The 25,159-nt window shown below is 36.5% G+C and overlaps 1 protein-coding gene across 6 annotated transcripts in view; it reads right to left on the reverse strand.

The window, feature by feature from the left end:
• LOC150079291 (intermembrane lipid transfer protein VPS13D-like) overlaps positions 1-25,159 on the reverse strand; it is a 1,618,665-nt gene that overhangs the window by 719,840 nt on the left and 873,666 nt on the right. For all 6 annotated transcript variants that reach the window (XM_090383928.1, XM_090383929.1, XM_090383926.1 and 3 more), the window contains one exon: positions 7,537-7,771. In XM_090383928.1, the coding sequence (XP_090240054.1) occupies positions 7,537-7,771 (235 nt within the window). The remainder of the gene's footprint in view (positions 1-7,536; positions 7,772-25,159) is intronic.

Here is a 25,159-nt window from a genome sequence, read left to right on the forward strand (position 1 = left end):
AAATATAAAAATATGTACAGTATAAAAATTTGTGCAGTATAAAATATTACATAAGAATTAAAAACGTAGCATTAGCCATTCAATAGATATGAGTATGTACATAGTTGTGAGGCAGACAGTACACCAAGGTATGTGCACGTTCATATGTACAATGCACATATTTAAGCATATTCACACAAGTCAGAATATTTCACAGTGCCAAAATGATGTTCGGTATAGGAACTTAAGTTTAATGTACTGGAACTTAAGAACAAGTTTGAGCTTCTGCGGACTGCTCAGGACCAAGATATCGACGAGGAATATTACAACTTTCTGAAAGTGATAAAGCCCAAGAAACCTATTGGGAAAAAGAAATCCAAAGAAGAAAAAATTAGTCAAGAAACACTTGTCATGATGAACCGATGATGACAAATGAAGAGCAAGAAAAACACTGATATGGAGAAAATTGAGTATACTGAGTTATGCAAAGTCATTAGAAAGAGACTCAGAGAGGATATAAGAAGATTTAACACAAGAAAAGTAGAACAAGCATTAAGGGAAAACAAAGGATTTAAATCAGCAGCCACGAGCAGTAATACAGAAAGACAAATGATACTGAAACTGAAGAATAGCGTTGGTGTACTTATAAACAGCAGAGAAGGCATAATTCAAATAGCAGAAGACTACTATACAGAATTATACAAGGAGCGAGGGAATGATGCCAGCAGTGGGGAAGATGGATTGCAAAGTAGCAACACATACAACATATCTGATATTATTCCTGATGAGGTAGAACATGCATTGAAGAAAATGAAGAATGAGAAAGCCCTGGGGGAAGAGGAAGTTACTGTAGAGTTGGTAAAATTGGGAGGAAGAGACATAACACAAAAACTGGCAAGGCTCTTCACAAAGTGCATTAGAAAAGGTGTGATGCCTAAGCAGTAGAATAATGCAATCACAGTTTTGCTGCATAAGAAAGGAGATAAATCAGAAATTGGAAATTATAGACCAATTAGTTTGTTATCCCACATCTACAAGTTGTTCACAAGGGTCATTACTAACAGATTAGAAAGAATACTTGATGAGAATCAACCCAAAGAGCAAGCTGGCTTTAGAACAGGATTCTCAACTATGGATCACCTTCACGTAATATCACAGCTAATGGAGAAAGCAAATGAATATAAAACACCATTATGCATTGCATTTGTGGATTATGAAAAGGCATTTGACTCCATACAGCATAAGGCAATGTTTTGGACACCGGAAAGACCAGGCATAGATACCCCATACATCATGATTTTGAAGAAAATATACAAGAATGCTACCTCCTTTATCAGACTAGACAAAGACAGTAGGAAATTTAAAATTGAGAAAGGAGTTCGACAAGGAGACACAATATCTCCGAAGCTGTTTACTGCTGCCCTTGAGGCAGCAGTAAACAGCTTCGGAGGAAGCTTTCAGAAGATTATACTGGTTGCAGAAAGGAGTCAATATGAACGGAGAGTACCTAAACCATTTACGATTTGCAGATGACATTGTGGTCATAAGCCACGATCCCAAAGAATTAGAGGAAAATCTTAATCAGTTATGCACAATTAGTAAGGATTTTGGACTAAAGATGAATATGGCTAAAACAAAAGTAATGATGAACAAGTATGCCACAGAAAGGGAAATAATGATTGAAGGAGCAGTAATTGAAAAGGTGGAGTCATATACTTATCTGGGACAAGTTATTAGCTGTAATAATGATAAATGGCTGGAAGTCAAGAGAAGAATAAATTTTGGATGGATAGCATTCAGGAAATGTAGTCACATACTGAAGAGGAATATCCCAGTTTGTCTGAAATGTAAAATAATGAACCAATGTATACTCCCCACCATGACTTATGGAAGTGAAACTTAGGCACTCACCAAAATAATGGAAGAGAAGCTGAGAACTACACAGCGAAGGATGGAACTAATTATATTGGGAATCAGACTGTTAGATAAGAAGAGAAACACATGGATTAGGCAGCAAACTCAAGTAAAGGACATTCTTATCAAAACTAAAGAACTAAAATGGTCTTGGGCAGAACACATAGCTCGAAGACATGATGAGAGATGGACTAAGAAAATAACAGAATGGTACATAAGAGGAGCTAGAAGAAAACCTGGAAGACAATGGCGGAGATGGATAGATGATATTCATGAGTTTTTGGGTAGTAAATGGATGGCCAGTGCTCAAAACAGAAGGAACTGGAAAGATGCTGGAGAGGCTTTCATCCTGCAATGGATTGAAAATAATGGTCTATTCCAGTTTTCCCAAGTAACATTACAACAGAAAATTATGGTGATGTAGCTAAAGAAATTCTAGATGTATTAAAAAAATAAATGTAGTTTTTCTAAAAAGATACATTTCCTGCATTAACATGTAGACTGTTTTTCATCAGATCTGGAGGTTTTTGCTGAAGAACATGTCGAAACTTTTTCATCAAAAGATATCTAACATGGAAACGTACTACAAGGGAAGGCTGAGTTCTAATATGTTGAGACTATTAATGAACAATTGTCAGAAAAACATTTAGATGCCAGCTCTAAGAGGAAACAAAATTAACAAATTTTTTTTTTAATTTTTAATCTATTAGATCAGTAACTACAACAAAATTTTTTTGTATAAAAATTAAAAAGATGAAAGAAATCTTTTTTCTCTTGAAAACACTAGAGAGACAATTTTCATGCTCATTTTAAATTAAGAACCTAAAAGTTTGGCCAGACTCATCTACTTCTCTTTAACACATTCACTACATCATGATGCATCCAGGTTTAAACAATTTGGGGGAAAGCACCTGACTTTTATAACCTTTCCTTCCGATTTGACAGAAGAAAAACTGGATATTTTTGTCAAGTAATCTTTACCAGAGGCTGACTAATTCAGTCACAGTAAGAAGAAAGCACAAAAATAAAATTCTTGAAGAAAGACAGACATATCAAAAATGTAAAGTGCATTTAATGATTAAATGTAAAATGTAAAGTACATTTAATGATTATAGTCACTGCTCCATGAGCATGCAGATCAGTTATTGTGTTTCATCTACACAAAGTATCAGAGTATATGAATGTAACAAAAATGTCTCTACCCTCCCCAATCCAGATTGACTCAATCCCATGGTTTTAAATCTACTATCAAAAAAGTCATCAGAAAAGCCAGCAGAAAAAGTGTTAAAGGAGAAAAAAAATACTGTATTATTTTATAATGTAATCAAAAATAATGAATTTCCAATAAATAACAAATATGACATCTCAAATTTATTTCTTTTCTATGAGGATAATGTTGTCATGTTAGAACAAGTGTTGGCCAGTACCACGCCATAATTCCATCGCCCAGTAGACATGAACTGTTATGTTCATACTAAAGTTATCAAGAACCCAATGTTTGACAAACTTGTCAGCACCCATGTCTTGATAATATATTAAATGTTCAAACTGCACGTATAAAGTAATTTTTTTTTTACATAAATATTTTTAAATTCATTTTTTTTTTTAAATCAATTACTACTGATCTCTGTACCAGTGCAGTCTGATTTGAACCTGTATATCAATGTGAAAACAAAAATTACTGATGGAATAAAACTTTGCTGTGAGATGTTGTTTAATGGGTGGAAAAGGCAAACACCTCTTCATTAATACAGAAATTAAATTTTTGCTGTTTCCTATACAAATATAAAAATACATACATTACCCAAAAAAGTATCCAGATATTTTTGATTTTTTACCGTCCACTGGAACTTCCAGACCAGCGTATAAGAAAGGCATATGAGTCATACCAGTTAGTTGTTTCATCATGACAGGTAGAGCCAAGCTGACCAATTTCAAGAGGAGTATTATTGTTATATGATACACTGCTGGATTGCTCATTTGTACAATTTCTGAACATGGTGGGTGTACCACCACCACCCCACAAAAGCACAGGAATACTATGTTAGTTCATTCCATGTTTCAACTGATTACTCAGAAGGACAGTATGATACACTTGTCAAACATCCCTACAAAACATTAACCAGTTAAGGCAACAACAACAGTAGTTGAGGTCTGTATGACCTTACTGTATAAAAAGCATTGGTTTTCATGGTAGTGTGACATCACATTAGCAAAAAATCATCAACTGAAATCAGTGGTTTTGTCTTATCTTGCATCGTGCAGTGAATGGCATAATTGACCAACAGATCAATAAAAATTGGTTTCATGAAGTGATGATATTCCCTGCACCACGTTCTGACCAGATGGGCACATATGCATGTAGTGGATACCTGAAAAATGTCTCTACTGCAAGAGTGCATTATGCCAATGATGATGATGTTTGGAGGTGGTAGGTAAGGTTCCTCACACAATCACCAAATGTCTTAGGTGGTTGCGTGAGGAACCACTAACACCAAATAACACTTGATGAGCTAGTCAAGACATCAAAGGCATATATGGCTGGAATATCAGAGATGTGGTGTCACACAGATATAAGCAGTGCAGAATTGGAATTTGGGGAGTACAATGTGTACAGAAAGGCTAGACAGGACAGGAAGAGAGGAGGGTTATGCTGTTAGTTCAGAAGCACATAAAATATAAGGAAGTGCAGCCAAATGATGTTGGTGGACAATGCAGTATTGAGTCTGTTTGGTGTGACATAAGCACTGGGAAAGGAAAAATGAGAGTAGGTGTGTGTTATAGGCCTAATGAATCTGATGAGTATAATGAGCAATTGTGCAAAGAAATAGAGCTGGCCAGTAAATCAGAATGTCTTATAATGAGGGATTTCAACTTTCCAGATATTGACTGGAACTTGTGGGTTGGTCACTCACACACTAGCAAGACTTTTGTGGATTTACTGGATGACTGTTTTCTACAGCAACATGTTAGAGAGGCAACCAGAGGACGTAATACTCTTGATCTGATTATCAGCAGTTATTATTCATGCATTAAGAATTTGAAGATAAAGGAACCACCGGGTGACAATGATCACAATGAAGTGATGTGGGAATTACTTAAAGATGTAACTACCATCAAGGCTAAAGGGAAGGGCTTCTGCTTTTGTAAAGGTGACTACAGAAGTCTCAGACAGTTATTAAATTCTGTACAGTGGAATCAACTGATGATGTTACAAACGTTGAATGGGAACGTTGGTAACATCATCAGTTCTAAATGGGAAGCCTTCAGGGACTTAATTTTGGAAGCTACTAGGTTTTTCATTCTAACTAAGAAATATTGTTCAAGTTGTAAACCTAAACGGATGTAAGATGAATTAATGAGGCTAGTGGCAGAGAAGAAGAATGTATGGGATGCATATAAAGTATCAGATGACACCGAAGCCTATGGCAGGTATAAACTAGTCTGTAATTAAGTCACAAAGGAGGTTGGGCAGGCGAAGGCAGATTACGAGAAATCTTTGGCAAAGGATGCAAAGAAACACAGCAAAGAGTTCTTTATTTATGTGAACTCTAGAAGGAAAGGGATGAATCAGGTTGGACCACTTAACGTAGATGGGTTGACTATTGATGATCATGCTCAGGTAGCTGATAAACTGAATGAGTATATTGCATCTACATTCATACATGAGGAGTCAATGAGGGGAGTGCCACAAGTTTATCAAACTCCAACAGGGAGCTAAATGATTTTGTAATAAATGAGAGCAAAGTGGGAGAAAAATTGATGAAGTTAAACATAAGGAAGGCACCTGGGGTGGATGGGATCTATCCGGTTATATTAAAGGAGGCAGCAAAGGAAGTAAGCAAATCCTTAGCCATCATTATGAGAGCTTCTTTGGACTCAGGGGAGGTCCCCATGAACTGGAGGTGTGCAAATGTATCACCAATTCACAAAGGGGGATCAAAAGGTGACACAAGTAACTACAGACCTATTAACTTATTATTAACTTATGTTCCAGGGGAAAATAATGAAATCACTGGTTAAAGAAGTATTGCAGGATCATCTAGACAAGACTGCAATAATAGTTGATGCAGAATGGATTTGTTAAAGGGAGGGCTTGTCTGACCAATTTGATTGGATACTACGACATGGTCACAAAGGAACTGAATGCTTGTGGACAAATGTTATTAGTGGAGTTATCCAGGGTTCGGTGTTGTGCCCATTGTTGTTTTGTATATTTATCAATGATACTGATGATGGTATATCACGTTTAATGTCCAAATTTGCAGATGATAAAAGGTTGGCAGGGTTGTTAATGACAGTAAAGACAGTATGCTACTTCAGCTGGATCTAGATAAGTTGGGAAAATGGGCTGAGAAGTGGCAACTGAAGTTTAACATTGACAAATGCAAAGTACTGAATATGTGTAGCAATAACCGAAAAGAAATGTACCAACTATGTGGCACTACACTCAGGGAAGTGGAAAGTGAAAAAGACCTGGAGGAAATTGTGCAGTCAAATATGAAGTTCACTGAGCAGTGCAGATGGGCTGCCAAGGCAGGTCATGGAGTCTTATCAATGATATATATGAATTTTGCTAGCAGGGACAGGGAGCTAATTATCCCATTATACAAGGCAATGACAAGTCAGGCCATACCTAGAGTACTGTGTATAGGCCTGGAGGTCTCATTTTAGGAATGATGTAGAGTTGCTAGAAAGAGTACAAAGAAGGGCAACAAGATTGGTGAGGGGAACAAAGGGGTGCTCTTATGAAGAAAGGCTTAAGTTGTGCAAATTGCAGCACCTGTAGAGTAGGCACCTGTGAGGTGATCTGATCGAGGTGTATAAAGCCCTGAATGGGTTGAGCAAGCTGAATGCTGATGGGATTCTTCCTCTTGCTCAGACTAAGAATATGAGGGGGCACAGTTTCAAATTGAGAAAGATAGTTGTAGAATAGATGTGCAGAAACTTGCCTTTAGCCAGCAGGTAGTTAACTGGTGGAACAGGCTTCCATCTTTTGTTGTGGAAGCTAATAGCCTAAATAAATTTAAGGCTGAGCTGGACAGGCATTTGGAACGAATGGAGGGGTGAAATTGGAGGGTTTTTTTTTTTTTTTTTGGCTGATGCTGCATAAGCTTGCTTTCTTGCATCATATGCCTCTACTAATGCTAATTCCTTTTGTATAGACCCAGGTTGGTTTCGACAAGTAGCACATCATGCAATACTGCTGGTGTTGTTCAAGAAAGGTTCATAAAAATTAATGTGCAAAAGTTGGAATGGCCAGTGCAGAGTCTCAAATGAAACCCAATGGAATACCTTTTGAGATGAAAAGTAATGTCATGGGAGGGCAAGACCAATGTTCCCCACAATGGTAGCTCAAATGGTCACTGTTCTGCACAAGGAATGCACGAATATATAGCTAATGCAGTCTATTGTTAGTTGGTGGAAAACATATCCAGGAGGGAAGAGTACACAACAAAAGCCACAGGAGGACTGACAAGCTATTGAATTGAGTAGGTGATGTTCAATGCAAAACCATCGTGGGCCCAAATATTTTTTGGTACCCTCAGCAGTCATAACTTTAGGGCCAGCAATAAGCATGTTAAAAATATAAGTTTCTGCATATTCATTTTAAATGAGCAATATATATATTATTACACTTACCCCGGTATCTTGTGTCAGAGATACGAATTTCATTAGAAACTAGGTCAACATCCTTACTCTGATCAGAATAACTTTCATAAGACAAGCGGCATTTTATAAAATCAAATTTTGCTAAAGGAACGTCTGAAATGTTACTACCATGCACTTCACTGTGAACAATCTCTAAAGTAACATTTACTAAATCTATATGAATGGCCATGCAAATCCAAGTCTGATATTCTTCACTGTTCGTCACCTAATAAAAAAAAATACTTTGTAAGAAAATATAAATAAATATATAATACAAAGGGTACTAGGAAAGTTTTGCAATACAGCTTTGTTTATTTAATTTTTTCAAAGTAATTTCCTCTACATTCAATACACCTCTCCATCCTCCGAAACCAATCTTTAAACCAGTTCTGCCAAGTTTCACTAGGGAGTAAAGCACACTCGTTGTCCCAAGCCCGTAGAAGGTCCTCATCACTGGAAAACCGCCTCCCTTTTAGCTTCATTTTCACATGCGGGAACAGTGCAAAGTCGCAGGGAGCAAGGTCTGGACTGTAGGGAGGGTGCTCGAGAAGTTTCAGTCCTGTCGTGTTCAAATATTCGGTGCGGGCTTTGGCGCGGTAAGCTGGAGCATTATCGTGATGGAGGTACCAGGTGTCCATTCTTGACTTTGGCCGCAGGTTCTTCATAGATCCAATGACTTTAGACAGGCATTGTTCAGTATACCACTAGCTGTGACTGTCTTCTGCGTGTCCAAAATGACACGTTCCACAATTCCACTCGATTTGAAAAATACAGCTTTCATTTTCTTCTTTACAGATCGGGATTTTCTGACAATTACGGGTGTGTCGTCATCATCAAAGACCCAAACTTTGTTTTGAGCCTTGGTCGGCAGATCGTAATAGTACAGCCAAGTCTCGTCACCTGTCACGATGTTGTTCACATACCGAGATTGTCCCTTATCAAACTTTTTTAACATCTCCCGGCACCAAGTCACACGTCGTGTCATCTGCTCTTCAGTCAGTTGATGCGGCACCCAGGGAGAACAAAGTTTCTTCACGTGCAAATGATCTTGCAGAATCGAACGAATTGCTGGTGCATTTAGGCCCAAAGTATCCTCTATCTGTTGGTAGGTCACTCGCCTGTTTTCGTCAAGCATTTTCCTCACAGCAGTAACGTTTTCCTCCGTAACTGACGTTCGTGGCCTTCCCGGCCTCTCAGAATCCTCCAGAGTGAAATTTGCCCTTTGGAATTCTCTATACCACCTGAATATCGTTGTACGATGTGGACAATCATCATCTAGTGCAAGAGTCATTTCTTCTAAGCACTGGTCTATGGTTAAACCACGCATGAAATTATACCGCAAAACTGTCCTTATCTCATTTTGTGACCACGATGCCATCGCAAGCACTTTACACTCTCACTACTAATGAATAACTGAGCCCATCGACTTGGCGCGGCGGCTACTATGCACGTATGAACATGTCTCAACATTCAGCAACAAGCAGCTTCCTGTGATTCATTGCTGCGTCATATTGCAAAACTTTCCTAGTACCCTTTGTATAAATGCTACCTAAGAATATTAACTGAAAAAAATTACTAGGAAAATTTAGAAAAAAAATTATAGAATAACATTACAAATTAAACTAATATGAGCTAAATTATGTAATCTGTTATTTGTTATTTGGTTTTTAGGAGCATTAGCAACTAAGGCCATATTGCTCCGGGGATGTGTGGTGGTCATTCCCTGACCTTTCCACATCCTCCGTATTTGGTGGTGACGGGCTCGAACCCCGGTCTAATCAAGAAGCGTGTGCTACGCACTACTGCTCCTTCCCACCTGGCTACGGAGGCGCCTATGTAATCTGTAGAAAGATGCTCTGCTTGCTTCATTTATAGTAAATAAGTTAGCAGTATTTGAAAAATCTGACACCTCTTATATTCTATTTTATATTTTTCTTTATTAATGGTGCTAAAGAAAAGGTTAAAATTTAGCTCTGCAGCAGTAGCAACTGGATCAATGAACCCTTTCACTGAAACATCAATTTTCTGATCATTACCTTCCTAACTATATATTTATAGGTAGTTTTTAAAGTCTCAAGTTTCAGTTTGCAGAGGGTAATAAAGCAAACATGGCGAGAGATAAAGCACTGTCATCTGTGTTACTACATTTATCATCCACAACAGTCTTACTTCAGTTTCAGTATAAAGTAAACAAATATGTTTCTCAGTGTGTTGCCATTTCCGCAACAGAAATCAGATACTTTTTTTGTTTTATGCTTAATTATTATATAAGATGAATACTTGGATTAATTTTATTTTTTTTCTATTCATTTATTTTACGAAACATAATGCATGTACATGCATAAGTTAGAATTTTTTTGCATAGCTAACCATTTTATAAAGTTGAAAGTGAATAGCATGGTGCAGTGAATGGCATAATTCACTACAAATATAATGTTCCTAATAATTCCATGTTTATATTTCGCGTTTAGAATGTTTTCATTTTCGGCAGGAGTGATAAAAGTTTTATTTCATTTTATATTATAATTTTTTTATTTTGAAAAATTACATTTAATAACTATTCCAATGCATCAGCAAAGGAACTAACACTGGAAGTAAAGTAAACAAAGAATAAATAAATAAAAGTTTTTTTCAGAAATGAAAAAAAAAAAAAATGGCATCTATCAGACCTGGTGCCATTGTGCTTGTAACAAATGCCACTATCCAGTTTAAGATGAGGAATATTTTCATTTAAAGAATAGACTATGTATATTTTAGTGCACTTGCATCATTTATACACAGCCAATTATAGATTAGCAAATTTGCAACAGTGGCATCGTTTAAGTTTAAAATATAGCTAATGTATTCAGAACAGAAAAAAATAATAATAATAAATAACTGTCATTTAAAGCCATGTATTTATAACATGGTGAGATTTAAAAAATATATATAATTACTCTTTTTTTTTAAATATAAAATATATTTAAAAAAAAGAGTAAAGCGAAGGTAAAGAAAGCAAACATGAGAACTTATTGGTTTCCCACTACCATAGTTTCTCCCTGTATTCTCGGTAAATAGATGGTGCATGTGTTATCAGTAGTGGTAGCAGAAGTTGATAACAATATATTGATTAGTTTTTTTCCATCATTAAAAGCAGAATAGTGGAGTTCATTGTGGTAATACATTCGAAGCTGAAATTTACTTACGGGCACACCCTCCAGACAGCCTCAGTCTTAGGGTGTTTATCCTCCCCCGCTGTTTCGCTGTTTAAAAATAGGAAAACGATTTCTATAGATGGTGCGTGTTAACGAGTGGCAGTAGAATTTGTTTTACTATTTAAAAACAGTGGGAATAAACATCCTAAGACTGAGGGAGGCAATCTGGTGGGTGTACCCATAAGTAAATCTCAGCTCACTCATGAACTCCAATAATCTGCTTTTAATAATGAGAAAAACTAATCAATACTTTTTTATTAACTTCTATTGCTTGTTGTTTGTTTATTTGGTTTTTAGGAGCATTAGCAACTAAGGCCATATTGCTCCGGGATATGCGGTGGTCATTCCCTGACCTTTCCGCATCCTCCGTATTTGGTGGTGACGGGCTCGAACCCCGGTCTAATCAAGAAGCGTGTGCTACACACTGCTGCTCGTTCCCACCTGGCTACGGAGGCGCCAACTTCTTTTGCCACTACCAATAACACGCCATCTGTTTACCGAGAATGCAGAGAGAAACTGCGGTAGCGAGAAAAGAGTTTGCCCAGTAAGTTTCCCAAATTTCACGTGGTTCTCGTGTTGGCTTTCTTTATCTAAGCAAAGTGTAATTATAAAAGTATGCTGATAATTCAAAACTTAAGTTATAACCATCTTCCTTTTTATTTTATCAATAGAGTTGTTTAAATTTTCATGAGATAGTTGCAAAAAAAAAAAAATGTTTTTTTTTTCTTCTTTTTGTTCAATACCACTGCTAGACTATAACTGATTAATTCATAATGTATTATATCAGGGATCGACAGCCTTTTTTGAGTGCAGAGCCACACATCAGGTCAAGCTGGGAGGAGGGGGACGGGGTGTGGGAGTTTAAGAAATGGAATAGAGTTGGAAGGCATTTTATTTAAAAAATATATATTTTGAAATATTATTTTAATACTGAAAAAACATAACAAACATCCAATTAGGTACAAATTAATGTAACTTTTGCTGCTGAACTTCTTGAGCAAGTCTGTCAACATCAGGCGAGTATGCCGTAATTTTCATCTTTAATCATGCTGAGAGAATCGTATTGTTCAGATGGTTTCTTGATTTATTTTTAATATAGTTCACGTTCGAAATTATTTGGCTGCAGAAATTCGTCGTACCAAAAACTGAGAAAGGTCCAGATGCAAATAGTTTCATATTTATATATGTAAGCGTCCTCTAAGTTACTCCACGCATCAAACACAATCTGGTCTTGGTTTTTCAACTCGTTCATCACCGTCCATTTGTGTAGAATTGCAAGGGCAGCCTTTTGCCTCTACAAATCCTCAATTTCAGTTTTAAGGCATTTTAGTCTTGCACTCTACATTAGCTTGATTTTTAAGTCTTCTAACTCCATTTGAAATTGTGCTTCATGTGGGCTAAAAGTTACAGAGCCACACGTTGCCAACCCCTGTAATATAACATCAGAAATTCAAATATGATGTCTGAATGTGTCCTCTATTGCTCAATTTTGATCAAATGAACTTCTTTAAAGCATACTTTTGCGGTAAAACAAATTCTGAACCGCTGACCAAAATTTTCAATTATCAACAGAATCCCCATTCCAAGGTAAGTTATTTAGTTTCACTTACACTTTTCCAAGCACAAATTTCCAAACACACAGAAGTCAAAAGCATTATCCTTCCTGTAATATTTTTCAATAAGAAATAATGGAAATGCAAAAAAAGTTGAAATGTGGAACTTGAGTACAGGCACTCCCCGAATTACAAGGTGGTACTCATGAGTACCACCTTGTAATATGTTCCTGGAATATATTGCAACAAGTCAACTTGCTATACACTGCAATTTCAAGATACAAAGTCAGTCTGTGAATTCTTTTATCACACATACTATATTGGGCATTTTGATCAATTAGTTCATAATAAACTATTCACATAAACAATAAAGTATCAGCTTAATTCAGGGGGTAGAACCTCTACCTTTCGTTGTTTCCTACGCCACTATACAGGTAACACTGTTATAACAAGGTAGTTAGGTTCCTATAAAATGTCGTGTTGTGCAAAACCATGTTATACGGGACTAAGAAAAAGTACAAAAAGGGGGGTTACGTTCCAAAACCAACAAAAATATACTATTTTGTTAATAAAATGTTAACAAAACTAACAAAAATACTCTATTTCATCAATAAAATGTTAACAAAAATACACCACTCTAGATTTTGTGTATCTTTGGCTCTCTTTAAAAAATCAATAATTCGTTTTTTTTTTTTTGCTTTTGCTTGATAAATTTTTGTGAATTTCATCATAGGGAAGTAAGTATTTTTGAAGCTCCCTTTTAAACTTTGAGCTTTAGCCATCCTGTATGCTTTTTGGTGCAAAATTTAGAAGTTTAAAATTTTCATTTGTGCTATCATCGTCTGAATTGATTTGGTTTTACCTCCGATGCTATTTCCACCAAATCTGCTTCGCTAGACTCTTTTTTCTACCAGTAATTCTTGAATGTCTTCAGTAAACATATCTTTTTTTTTTTTTTTTTTTTTTAAGAGCATCAGTGACTAAGGCCATATTGGTCTGTGTATATTGTTTATAAATTGTGTGTGTCCTGAGGTTGATTTTCTGTTTTGATGAACGAAAAACCCGAGTTTATAGGAAAACACCATGCTACCCTCTCCTGAACACAACAAACTCAGCCACATTGTGAAAAAGACCCATAAAAATTCCTCCCATCATTGACGGGATTTGAACCCAGGTCTTTTCTACATGGTGTGGGGGAGGAGAGCAATTCTATCAACTCTGCTACCCACGAGGGCTTCAGTAGTCATATCATCAAAACCTTCCCCTCCTACCGACGTAGGAAGTTCTACTATAGCACAGATTCCATTTTCTGTTGGTTCGACCAAATTTCCTGAATGAACTGACACTGGCCATACATTTTTCCACACGCATTTAACTTTGATGGTTTTATTTCTTTGAGTGATAAAGCTATGATTCTGATACAGTCCACAACTGAGAAATGTTTCCATGCCTCCATTACTTTAATAGATTCAAAATCAATTTTTTTCCAAAATCCATTGTAACGATTTTCTTATTAGTTTTAAAGGTGGATATAATGATCTAATGGTTGAATGAAAGAAGTTGTATTAACCTAATACAACTGTGTTGGTAGAAACATAACTTGAATGTTTGTATGACTTAAATCTTTTGGATGGCCTGGAGTGCTATCCAATAGTAATAAAAAACTTTCAAATCTAGATTTTTCCACAAGTTCAATAGCAGAGAACACAACATGGGGATTTCCCAACAAAATAAAATACTGAGATTTCTCAATATTTTTTTTTTTTTTTTTTTTGACAGCGGGGATTCAAAAAGAGTAGAAATGGTGAAAAATTACATCCAACATGATAGCATGGCTCTCTCCCAGCGCAAAAGTTCAAAAATGCCCTGTTATGCGAGGTTTGCCAAAATTCTTTAACAGTGTTATATAAGTACCGTGTGGGTGCCTCTGTAGCCAGGTGGACAGGAGCAGTAGTGTGTAGCACACGCTTCTTGATTAGACTGGGGTTCGAGCCCGTGACCACCAAATACGGATGATGCGGAAAGGTCAGGGAATGATCATCGCATATCCCTGGAGCAATATGGCTTTAGTTGCTAATGCTCCTAAAAAACAAATAACAAACAAGTACCGTGTTGTGCAAGGATTGCCGCAATTTATCATGTTAGAGCAAAACCGTGTTGTAGAAGTACCATGTTATACGGGGTTTCCTGTATTTAAATCTATCTTCTGTTTACCCCCCATTTAGAGAAGCAAGGCTTCTTTACGTCCATTTCTTTTCCCATGAAAATTGCTAGAAATCATTCAATTTCCATTGATTTCAGTAGGATATGTTGTCTTTATCTTTTTCTTTGCTCCTGTTGTGGATAAAATAATGGGGGAACACTGAAAAAGATCCTGTGAAGAAATTATCTTCCACTATGCTTCAATAAAGCACTATTTGTTAATTTAAACAAGTCAGGGGTTTGAGAGGGGTGCTGATGTTGATGCTTGCTTTTTCACATTATTTACCACTACTAATACTACAGGACTCCCCGACTTACGTAATACTCAACTTATGGAAATTCGACTTTACGCACGTTTTTGCCGGCCGGTGCAAACATATTTTGCATCTCATAGAGGTATCGTAAAAATATCGTAATGTGAACAAATAACACATTGGTAATTTTTTTGGAAAATTATCAAAAAAACCAATGTTTTTTTGGAAATTTTCAACTTTCAAGGCTTTGGAAGTTGAAATTTTTGCCATATAACTAAGCTATTTACCTCTCTAAAAGACCATATTTATAATGGAAATTGCACTACCCTTTCATTTTTCTGGTTTTTCTGTTTTCCTCAAAACAGAAAAACCAAGTGCAAACTACTCTGGTTAAAAAGGACATTGTTTTATTAGGAGACTCCACTGTCAGGAAAACGGGGAATATTTTTTGTAATAAGGATAGGTGGAGTAGAACCAGGGTATGTCTGCTGGGAGCAACTATTGATGATGTCACAAACAGATTGTCAGATTTTAAAGGGGTAAAGAGAATATTATTATTCATGTGGGGACTAATGATATTAAACGTACACGATCTGACGATTTGTTGGAAAAATACAGGACCATGATGAGGAAATGTCGCAAGCTAGGCCATAATGTCTATGTGTCTGCAATTCTGCCCAGACACGATAGGAGGGATTATATGTTAAGAGCCTTGTGGATTAACTCAAGACTTGAAGGAATCTGCAAGGCTTTAGGGGGGAAATTTCTATCAGCATGGCCCACACTTGTAGGTAGAAGGAATTTGTTTTGTAGAGACTGGATACACTTAAACAAAGGTGGTGCAAAAGTTTTTGCCAGTATTATTGAGGATACCGTAAAGGTTCAGGGAAACTGCTAGTTAGGGGGAGATCTGGGTAATACTAACATGCGTTTATCTGATAATATTGGTCAAAGTAACTCTTGCACATACCTTAAGAGTACTTATCTGTTACCCCAACTGGACGTATTATCTAGATGTTCTGGGGGCAGAAACGTTTCACATGAGTGGGTAGCTAATATCAGGGAAGAGAGCCTAAAAAACTTCAAGGGTTGTGTTAGGGTTGTTAAATATACAAGAACAGTAAATCTTAATTGTTTATACAGTAACATTAGAAGTGTTGTCAATAAAATGAGCGAATTCAAACTGCTGGTTAAAACAAGTAACGCGGACATAATAGGGCTTACAGAGACGTGGTGCCACCCGGAAATTGGGGATGACGAGTTTAAGTACGGCTTGTATAATGCATTTAGGAAGGATAGGGTAGATATAAGGGGTGGTGGGGTAATGCTTCTTATCAGAAGCAGCCTGAGTGCGATGATAGCTTTCCCGGATTCAAACATTTCACATGCTATTTTAGAGTCTGTATGGTGTGAGATAGTTGGAAACAAAGGTATAATGCAAGTAGGAGTAATCTACAGACCAGGTGATTGTGAAGATTATGACAAAAACCTCTACATGCAAATGGAATGGGCAAGTAAGCGTCAATGCCTTATTATGGGTGATTTCAATTTGCCTCTAATTGATTGGAGTAAATGGAAGGAAACTTAACATGGGGAACAAAATTTTTAAATCAACTAGATGACTGTTATTTGTATGAACATGTCAGGGAAAGTACTAGAGAAAAGAATATCCTAGACCTCATCATCACACATGAATCAGATGACATAACAGGGCTGACGGTAGAGGATCCAGTAGCAGCAAGTGATCACGGAGTTCAATGGTGGATGATGACGAGAGAGGTAACAGAAGTAAAAGGCAAAGGAATGGGTTTTAATTTCAGAAAAGGAAATTACGATACCTTAAGGCACTACATGGCCTCTATAAACTGGGTAGATATCGTGCAGAAAATGAATACATTTGAACTGTGGTATGCTTTGAAAACATTAATCACAGATGCCTTGAATGCATATATACCATTAAAAAAATACTCCACGAGGGGGGTTCCAAGTTGGATGAATAGTGAAGTTGCCACAATACCTGAGCAGAAAAAGGTGGCAGGGAAAGGTTAGAGAAAAATAAAATGAGGTGAGGGGGGGGGGATAAAGAATTCTTCACATATATAAATGCCAAGAAGAGCAGGACAAACCAGATCGGACCTTTACATAAGGAAAAGGGGATAGTATTAAATACACCACTGCAGTTGCAGATGAACTCAACAGTTATTTTTGCATCGATATTTGCAGATGAAAAACCTTTTGTGGCAATGGGAAATTGTGAGAGCAATTTTGAAAAATATGTAATTAATGATATTGAAATTTCGCAAGATTATTTAATGAAAAAACTTTCGAGCCTACAGACCAGTAAGGCTCCTGCAGCTGATGGAATATACCCTATAATCTTAAGGGAGGCGGCAAGCGAGTGCATTGAACCAGTGAGGCTAATTATGCGAGCATCGCTAGACTCTGGGAAGATTCCCTTGGATTGGAAAAGTGCAAATGTATCTCCCATACATAAGGGTGGCTCTAAAATTGAAGTTGGAAATTATTGACCTGTCAGTCTGACTTCAGTAGTAGGGAAAATCATGGAGGTAATGATCAAGGGTGGAATTCAGGATCATTTGGATCGAATTGAAATTCTCAAGGATACTCAGCATGGTTTTGTAAAGGGAAAATCATGTTTAACAAATCTGGTTCGCTATTTTGAAAGGGTCACTCAAGAGCTGGATTTAGGGAATAATTTCGACATTGTTTATTTAGATTTCAGCAAAGCTTTTGACTCAGTCCCACATGAGCGGTTGCTTTATAAGCTGGAACAGGTTGGAATCACTGGGAAAATCCTTAGATGGATAGAAGGATGGCTTCAGGGCAGGAGGCAGAGGGTTGTGATAAATGGCTATTCCTCAGATTGGGTTGATGTAGGAAGTGGGGTTTCCCCAAGGATCAGTATTAGGGCCACTGTTGTTTTTAATTTTCATAAACGACATTGATGAAGGGATAGAGGGCGTGATGTTTAAATTTGCAGATGATGTTAAAATTGGTAGAGTAGTTAATGATCACTGTCAAGCTGAGCTTCTTCAGAGAGACCTAGATAGGCTTCAGGAATGGTCAGAAAAATAGCAGCTATGCTTTAATCCAACAAAGTGTAAGGTATTACACCTGGGAAACAATAATCCCAAAATAACTTATTCACTTGGTGGAGTTCAACTAAACCCAGTACTGGAGGAAAGGGACTTGGGTGTTACGATACGGTCAGACATGAAATTCTCTGACAATCGTAAACAGGTTGCAAGGAAGGCCCATGGTGTCCTTTCAATGATCTATCGAACTTTTGCAAGTAGAGATAGGGACATGATAATCCCATTATATAAGGCTTATGTTAGACCACACTTGGAATACTGTGTTCAAGTATGGAGACTGCACCTAAAGAAAGACATCGAGCTTCTTGAAAGGGTGCAAAGACAGGTAACTCGCCTGGTGAGATCGACAAAAGGACGTCCTTATGAAGAAAGACTTCAAACATGTGGGTTGCAGAGTTTGGAAACTAGACACCTTAGAGGAGATTTGATTGAGGTGTTTAAGGCTCTGAGAGGCATCAGTAAAATGAATGAGGATGAAATTTTCAAGATTATAAATGATGCTAGAACTAGGGGACATAAATTCAAGTTACGGGGGAAATGTTTAGATTGGACTGCAGGAAGTTTTATTTTAGCCAGCGAGTTATAAATTACTGAAATAAGTTGCCTACATGGGTGGTAGAAGCTGACAGTTTGGGGAAATTCAAAGGTCATCTGGATAGTACTTTCGGGTAAGGGAAGGGCATAGGATGATAGGTTTAATTTCATTTTTTTTAAATTAATTATTATTAGTTATTTTTTTTTTTTTTTGTTTTTATCATTGTTTTGTTCAGTTTTTTTTTTTTTTTTTTTTTTTTGGCTGGTGCAGCATAAGCCATAGGCTTTCTTGTACCATGCAGCCATTACTAATACTAATATGTTCCATTATAAGAATCAATTTTGAAGACCTTTGTGATATTTTTGCACGTTTCTGGAGGTCACAACCAAAAAACAATAAAAACAATTGGAACTTTCCAGTTTATCGGGCTTTTCTGTTAGTGCATCTAATTATAAATGGGTAGTAAACTCGATCTTATTGCATTTGCAATAATACTGATAACTGCAATTGTGTGGGTTTTTATGCTATTATGGTGAAATGTGTTCCCCTTCACTGAAATCTTTAATCATATAAAAAACAAATTTTCAGAAACTTCTCTTCATTCCTATTTACGTATTACAATGATTAAGGGAAAGGGACCAATGGAAAGTGCAAGGGCTGGCAGTGCTAGGAAACAAATAAAATTGATTTAGAAATGAAGATGAAAATGATTAAGTACGTAGCAAGACAAAGTTTGTCATCTATTGCAAGGGAATTAGGTCTCGCTGCTTCAATAATGAATACTATTTTAAAGGACAGTGCACATATAAAAGAACATGTCAAAGGATCAATGCACTTAAGATTAACAGTGATCACAAAACAGGGTTCAGGTGCTATAACCAAAATGGAACAGCCGTTAATAATATGGATTACAGCAAATCAGATTCAGAAGTGAGTGCCCCTGAGTCTAATGACCACTCAAGCAAGCAAAAGCAACAAGTATTTATAAAGATATTAAGGATAAGTACGGTGAACCCCAAAGAAAGTTTGCGGCAAGCAACCAGTGGTTTAATAGATTCAAGCATCGCGCTAGTTTCCACAACGTTAAAGTATGCAGTGAAGACACCAGTGCTGATTCTGCAGATGCAGAGAAATTTTGTGGTGTTGGAAAAAATTATTGATGAAGGCAGATATTCAACGCAGCAAATTTTTAACGTTGACGAGACTGCTTTGTATTGGGGAAAAAATGTCGGATTGAACATACATTGCCAAAGAGGAAAATACAATGTCAGGTTTCAAGGCATCGAAAGTTAGGGCCACGGGGGTAATGCAGTGGGAGATTACAGATTGAAACCACTGTTTGTGTACCATTCTGAAAATCCTTGCACATTTAAGGGCATCCATAAATGCCACCTTACCTGCGCATTTCTGATCGAACCAGAGAACATGGATAACAATATCTCTCTTTGAGGATTGGTCTAAATGCTGCTTCATTCCCGAGGTTGAAAAATATTGTAAAGACAACGACATTTCTTTCAAGATTTTGCTTTTATTAGATAATGCTCCTGGATATCCTACACATCTAGACGATTTCAATTCGAATGTGAGAGTCATATTTCTACTGCCAAACACGACTTCACTCATCCAACCTATGGATCCGGGTGCTATTTCGAATTTTAAAGCATACTATTTATGCACATTTACTCAGGCATTGTCTGCAGTAGACGATGAGAAAAACTTACTTTAAGAGACTTTTAGAAATCTTACAGTATTTACAACGCCATCTTAAACATTAATAAGGCCTGGGTGGAAATTACTAAAAGTTATTTAAATGGTGCATGGAAGAAAATATGCCCATGGCACGTAAAATGCTTCGAAGGGTTTGAAAAATAAGAATCATATGAAGAGGTTACAGATAAGATTGTAAAGGTTGCAGAGCTACTTCAGTTGGAGGTTGTTGCCAAAGATGTGGAAGAGTTAATAGAGGAAGAATACAAGGAATTATCTAACGAAGAACTTATTGACTTGATGGCAGTGGTAGAGAAAGAAGAAAATGCTGACGAAGCTCAAGATGAACCAAATGAGAAGCCGAGACGCTTCATCACCAGAGAGATGTCAATGACATTTCGTGAAATTGCATCGGCAATGGCGAGGTTTGGGAAGATGGATCCTGACAGCGAATGATTCTTAAAAGTTAACAGAGGGATGAATGATATGCTTGCTTGCTACAAAGAAATCTATGATGAAAAGAAAGAAGCCACCATCCAGTCATTAATATGTTTTTTCGTAAGGTAGAGTGGCCGACCCCTTCTAAATCTCTGCAGTGGCATACTTATCAGCTGAAGACATCAATTCTGGCAACAGTGCTCAAGAGTTATAAAACTTACTGATGTTATGCCTTCTCCTCTCTGTTTTTGTAATTTTATAATTTTGAATTTTTTTAAAAATTGCATGCTTTTGTAATTTTTCCTGTGCATAAGATAAAAAATTGAATAAATACAATAAATAAATCTATTCACATGTTCGTTGAACATTTCTTTTTTGATTCAATCAATTCAGTGAGCACAGTTGTGAGTGCTGCACAAGCATAGGGAAAATTCCGACTTACATAAAATCCAACTTACAACTCATGTAGCGTTCTGTGGAATGCAACCCTTACGTAAGTTGGAAGTTCCTGTATTGTTCTCACTGCTTCTTGATATGTTTCCCGATATTCTGCTTCAAATTGTTCACTTTTAAGTAAACCCAATTTGACTTTTAGTTCAATTCAAGATATCAAAACAAATAGAGTTGAACCCCTATATAATGAAATCGATCATTTTGAAGAAATATGAACTTTTCAAAAATGAAAAATACTGTAATTCTAGATTTAGAAATATAGTAAAAGATGGAAATTAAATCAGAAATAAATGTGAATGAATACATTTTCCAACGTTTCAAAACAATTAATTTAAAATAAAAACAATAAATTAACATATAAAGAAATGACTACTTACATGATGCACACAATACAATACATTAGTACACTTTTAAAATTATTTCTTAAAATATTTGATTATTTTTTATTGTCCACTGAATTTTACTGCACATCATTCATAAAAATGTTCACATTTGTTTAAACACACAAATATATTTTCTAGCACATTTTATTCACACTGCCTCGATGAACAGTTTCAAATGCTACCAATATTAAAGTTTAATATTACCCTCATTTTCATTCAACTCATCATCGACATTGTCACTAGTTCTTTGAATTCTCTCCAAAATGTTGGATTCACTCAGATATTCAGCTACTGTGACATCATTATCAACTCTGAAAAATTTGTCTAAAACAATTTCTCCATTGTTCAAACCTCTTGCTTGGAGTTATTCCCAAGATTGCTCAATATTATTCCTCTCACTGCTGCTAATTGATGTTTTAGCAAAACCTGCTTTTGTGACACAATTCTTAATTGTTGTTTCTGTCACATCTTGACTCCACACTTCTGACAACTCTGATATGCATATCCGAAAATCTATAACAGAATCTATAGGTTTGTTGGTTTTTATTCTCAATATATTTTTTTTTCACTATACATCTTCCATAGTGCATTTTCAAATCCTTGATAATGCCTTAGTCCATTGCCAGTAGTTTAGGCGAGGTATTTGGAAGGAAGATTGAAACTTGTAAATTTCAAAATTACTGAGTGAAGGTGGGCAGGACGGTTTTTGGAAATCAGTGAATTTTTCTGTTTTCTTTTGCCATCTTTCTATCAAAAATTAAAATCCACTGTTTAAAAATTTCACTTGTCATCCAAGATTTTTTATTGTAGTTATAGTCAAACTCTAAAGACTTTACTCCCTTGAAACACTTGGGTTGTTTACTTCTGCCTATTACCAAAAGCTTAATTTTTTTATTACTAGCCATATTTGCATCAATTAAGACTGTAATTCTCACCTTACTATTTTTACCACCTTTATTGGTGGTAAAATTATTAAAGTGAAATATTTATCACCTTCAAACGCCCGTGAAGCAAACATTTAGAAAATATACCCATTTCACCAATGCTGAATGTGTCTATGGGCTCGTAGTCCTCCATAATTTTTTTTCAAAACTGTTTATTTCCAATGGGTACAGTCTTCTTCTTCGATTACAATGTCACTTTCCCCAGAAATAAGTTTTTTGAGTAAGCCATAGCAATTTTTAAATTTGCCAGCCAAACAGAACTGGCTTAGAATGTTTTATGCTCCAGAAAAAATGCATACTCGATAGCCTTTTCTTTTATTAATGGCCCTGATATCAGCATGTTTTGCTCTCCAATCAACTTCACCCACTTAAAAACGGCTTCATACAGGAATAATTTCGCAATCTTCTGAACAGTTTTAAGAATCAAAACACATTTTCACAATGGTTGACACACTACTCGCAGGGATACCAAATTTTAAAGCAATTTCTTTTTTTAATGTCACTATCTACACTATTAAGCACTTCCACTTTTTCCACTACATTCAAAGATTTCCTCTTAGACATTGTAAGGTTCCAATGTAGCAAAAACACAGAAGCAAAAACAAAACTGATTTTGGGACCATTTGTACTCACTATGTACACAGAAGTAGGCGAAATTGAGTGAAAGTGTGGATGACTCATTTCTGTGAAACAACAGATGAATTTCTGGGATAAAGGAAAATCTCTTTCTCCTAATTCTCCAATTAGGTGCTGATAGTAGAAAAGAGGTTGATCTGGGCCAATACCTGCATTGGGAATATGCCTTAATCTTTGCCAATGGCTGTGGACACAGATAGTAGTTGACCAGAACAACTTCTTGGTACAGTAGAGACAGTTTTATAGGTTTTACAGGTACTACTAAATTGTGGAAGATTCAGCTCTTAATTCTTGATCCTTTCAGCCCTTAATTCATGCTTTTACAGTATAAGCTCTATTGCCTAAAGGCCAGAAGTGTGAACAATGAGTACCCAGGTCTTTCGAAATCAGTTTGTTATATGGAAATTTTCTTTGTTATACGGAAACTATTTTCAATTTAATGACCAGGGGGAAATCAAAAAAATTTGCTATATGGAAGTTCATTGAAATGAGGTCTGACTGCATTTCTTTTTGGCCCAGTTCGCACAAACTTTAAAAATAGATATCCATTTAATTTTAATGCCAATTACATAAAATTAATGTCCCCCCCCCCTCCCCTTGTAAGGTGTCAGGTCCAAATTGCATGAAATATCACAAATAGAGACTAAACTAACAACAACTACCATTTTCAACTCTTCTTTCACTACATTTTTTTTTAACTATTTCATTATTCAAATATATGTAAATTAAATGGTAGTACTGGGTAGATGTGCTAAGGCTGCACCCATACCATCATCTATAGTTCTTTATTTATTTTTCCATATAATCTAGTTAAACTTAGTCTGTCTCTTCTATATTCTATTTTTTGCTGCATAAGGGCCACCGTTATTCAAATCCTCTGCACTGGCAGTTCGATCCGGGTATCGGATGGTGGATTGATCCGTCGACTGGTTAGTTGTTCTGGTGATTTTTCTAATGATTGAAATGCAGCGATTCCCTGATCGTTACTGGCATTGTGGTCCTCTGAAGATATGGGGCATAATGGTCCGTCTATTTTTGGTAATTTGGTTTTATTTTATTGTAGTTAGGATAGTCTCAATTTGTGATATTTCACACAATTTGGACTTGCCACCTTAAAAGGTGATGTTGTTAAATTTTATATAATCGGCAGTAAAATTAAATAGATTTTTATTTTATTATTATTTTTCTTTATGTAAACCCCAAACATGAGAGGTATTAGAACCTATATTATTTAGTACCGTGCTTGGGTTGGAGGTTGAGAAGACGAAAGAAGATATTTGTTGACACTGGACTTGAACTTCTGTAGACTGTAATTTTCAGGAAATACGTATGAAGGAAGGTTGTTCCAGAAAACGGCAGTTGAATGAATAAACGAGGAAGATGAAAAGTTGGTTCGGTGAGTTTGAAGTTGAACAGTAAATGGATGTTGGCTGGTGGCGGCACGTGTTCGGACTGTTTTGAAAGAGAGAGTGGGAATTAGAGAAGCCAATCCAGAAGAACAGTGCCCATGGAAGTATCTGTAGAAGAGGCATGCAGCAGAAAGAGTACGTCTATGAGACAGCGAGTGGAGAGACTCTGTTAGAGATGAATCATTAATTAACATAACTGCCCTCTTCTGAATGGAATCAAGAAGTCTGAGAGAGGTTTTCGGGGCACCACCCCAGATGTGGGAACAATGTTCCATGGCAGGGCGGATTTGTGATTTATACAGAGTGCGCAGCTGTTTGGAAGAAACATAACGCCGAGAGCAAAAGAGAAACCCAAGTTTTTTAGATGCAGAGGAAGAAATATTTGTAATGTGCTTTGCCAAGAGAGATTAGAAGTCAGGGTAATCCCCAAAAGAGATATATCATTTTGCTTAGAAATCGCAGTGTCACTAAAGATAAGCATAGCAGCAGAAGAATCCTTTTTCAAGATATAAGACAAGACTGAGTTTTAGAAGGGTTGAACTCAACTATGTCGTCATTGCCCCACTGGAGAATTACCTGAAGATAGGCATTTTAGGAATTGGTAGCAGATTTTCGAGAAGTTAAAGCTGATTGAACAGTGCAAGATTTCTGAAAATGGAAAGTGGAATGCAATGTGCTATCATCGGCAAAACTATGGATAGAATTTCCAGTCAATGGAAGAATATCATTAATATACAAGAGGAAAAGAGTGGAGGAAAGAACTGAACCTTGGTGGACACCGGCATTAGTG

The sequence above is a fragment of the Mastigoproctus giganteus genome, chromosome 10 (genome assembly GCF_048544385.1).
Source record: "Mastigoproctus giganteus isolate SK-2022 chromosome 10, ASM4854438v1, whole genome shotgun sequence".
Classification (NCBI taxonomy): domain Eukaryota; kingdom Metazoa; phylum Arthropoda; class Arachnida; order Uropygi; family Thelyphonidae; genus Mastigoproctus; species Mastigoproctus giganteus.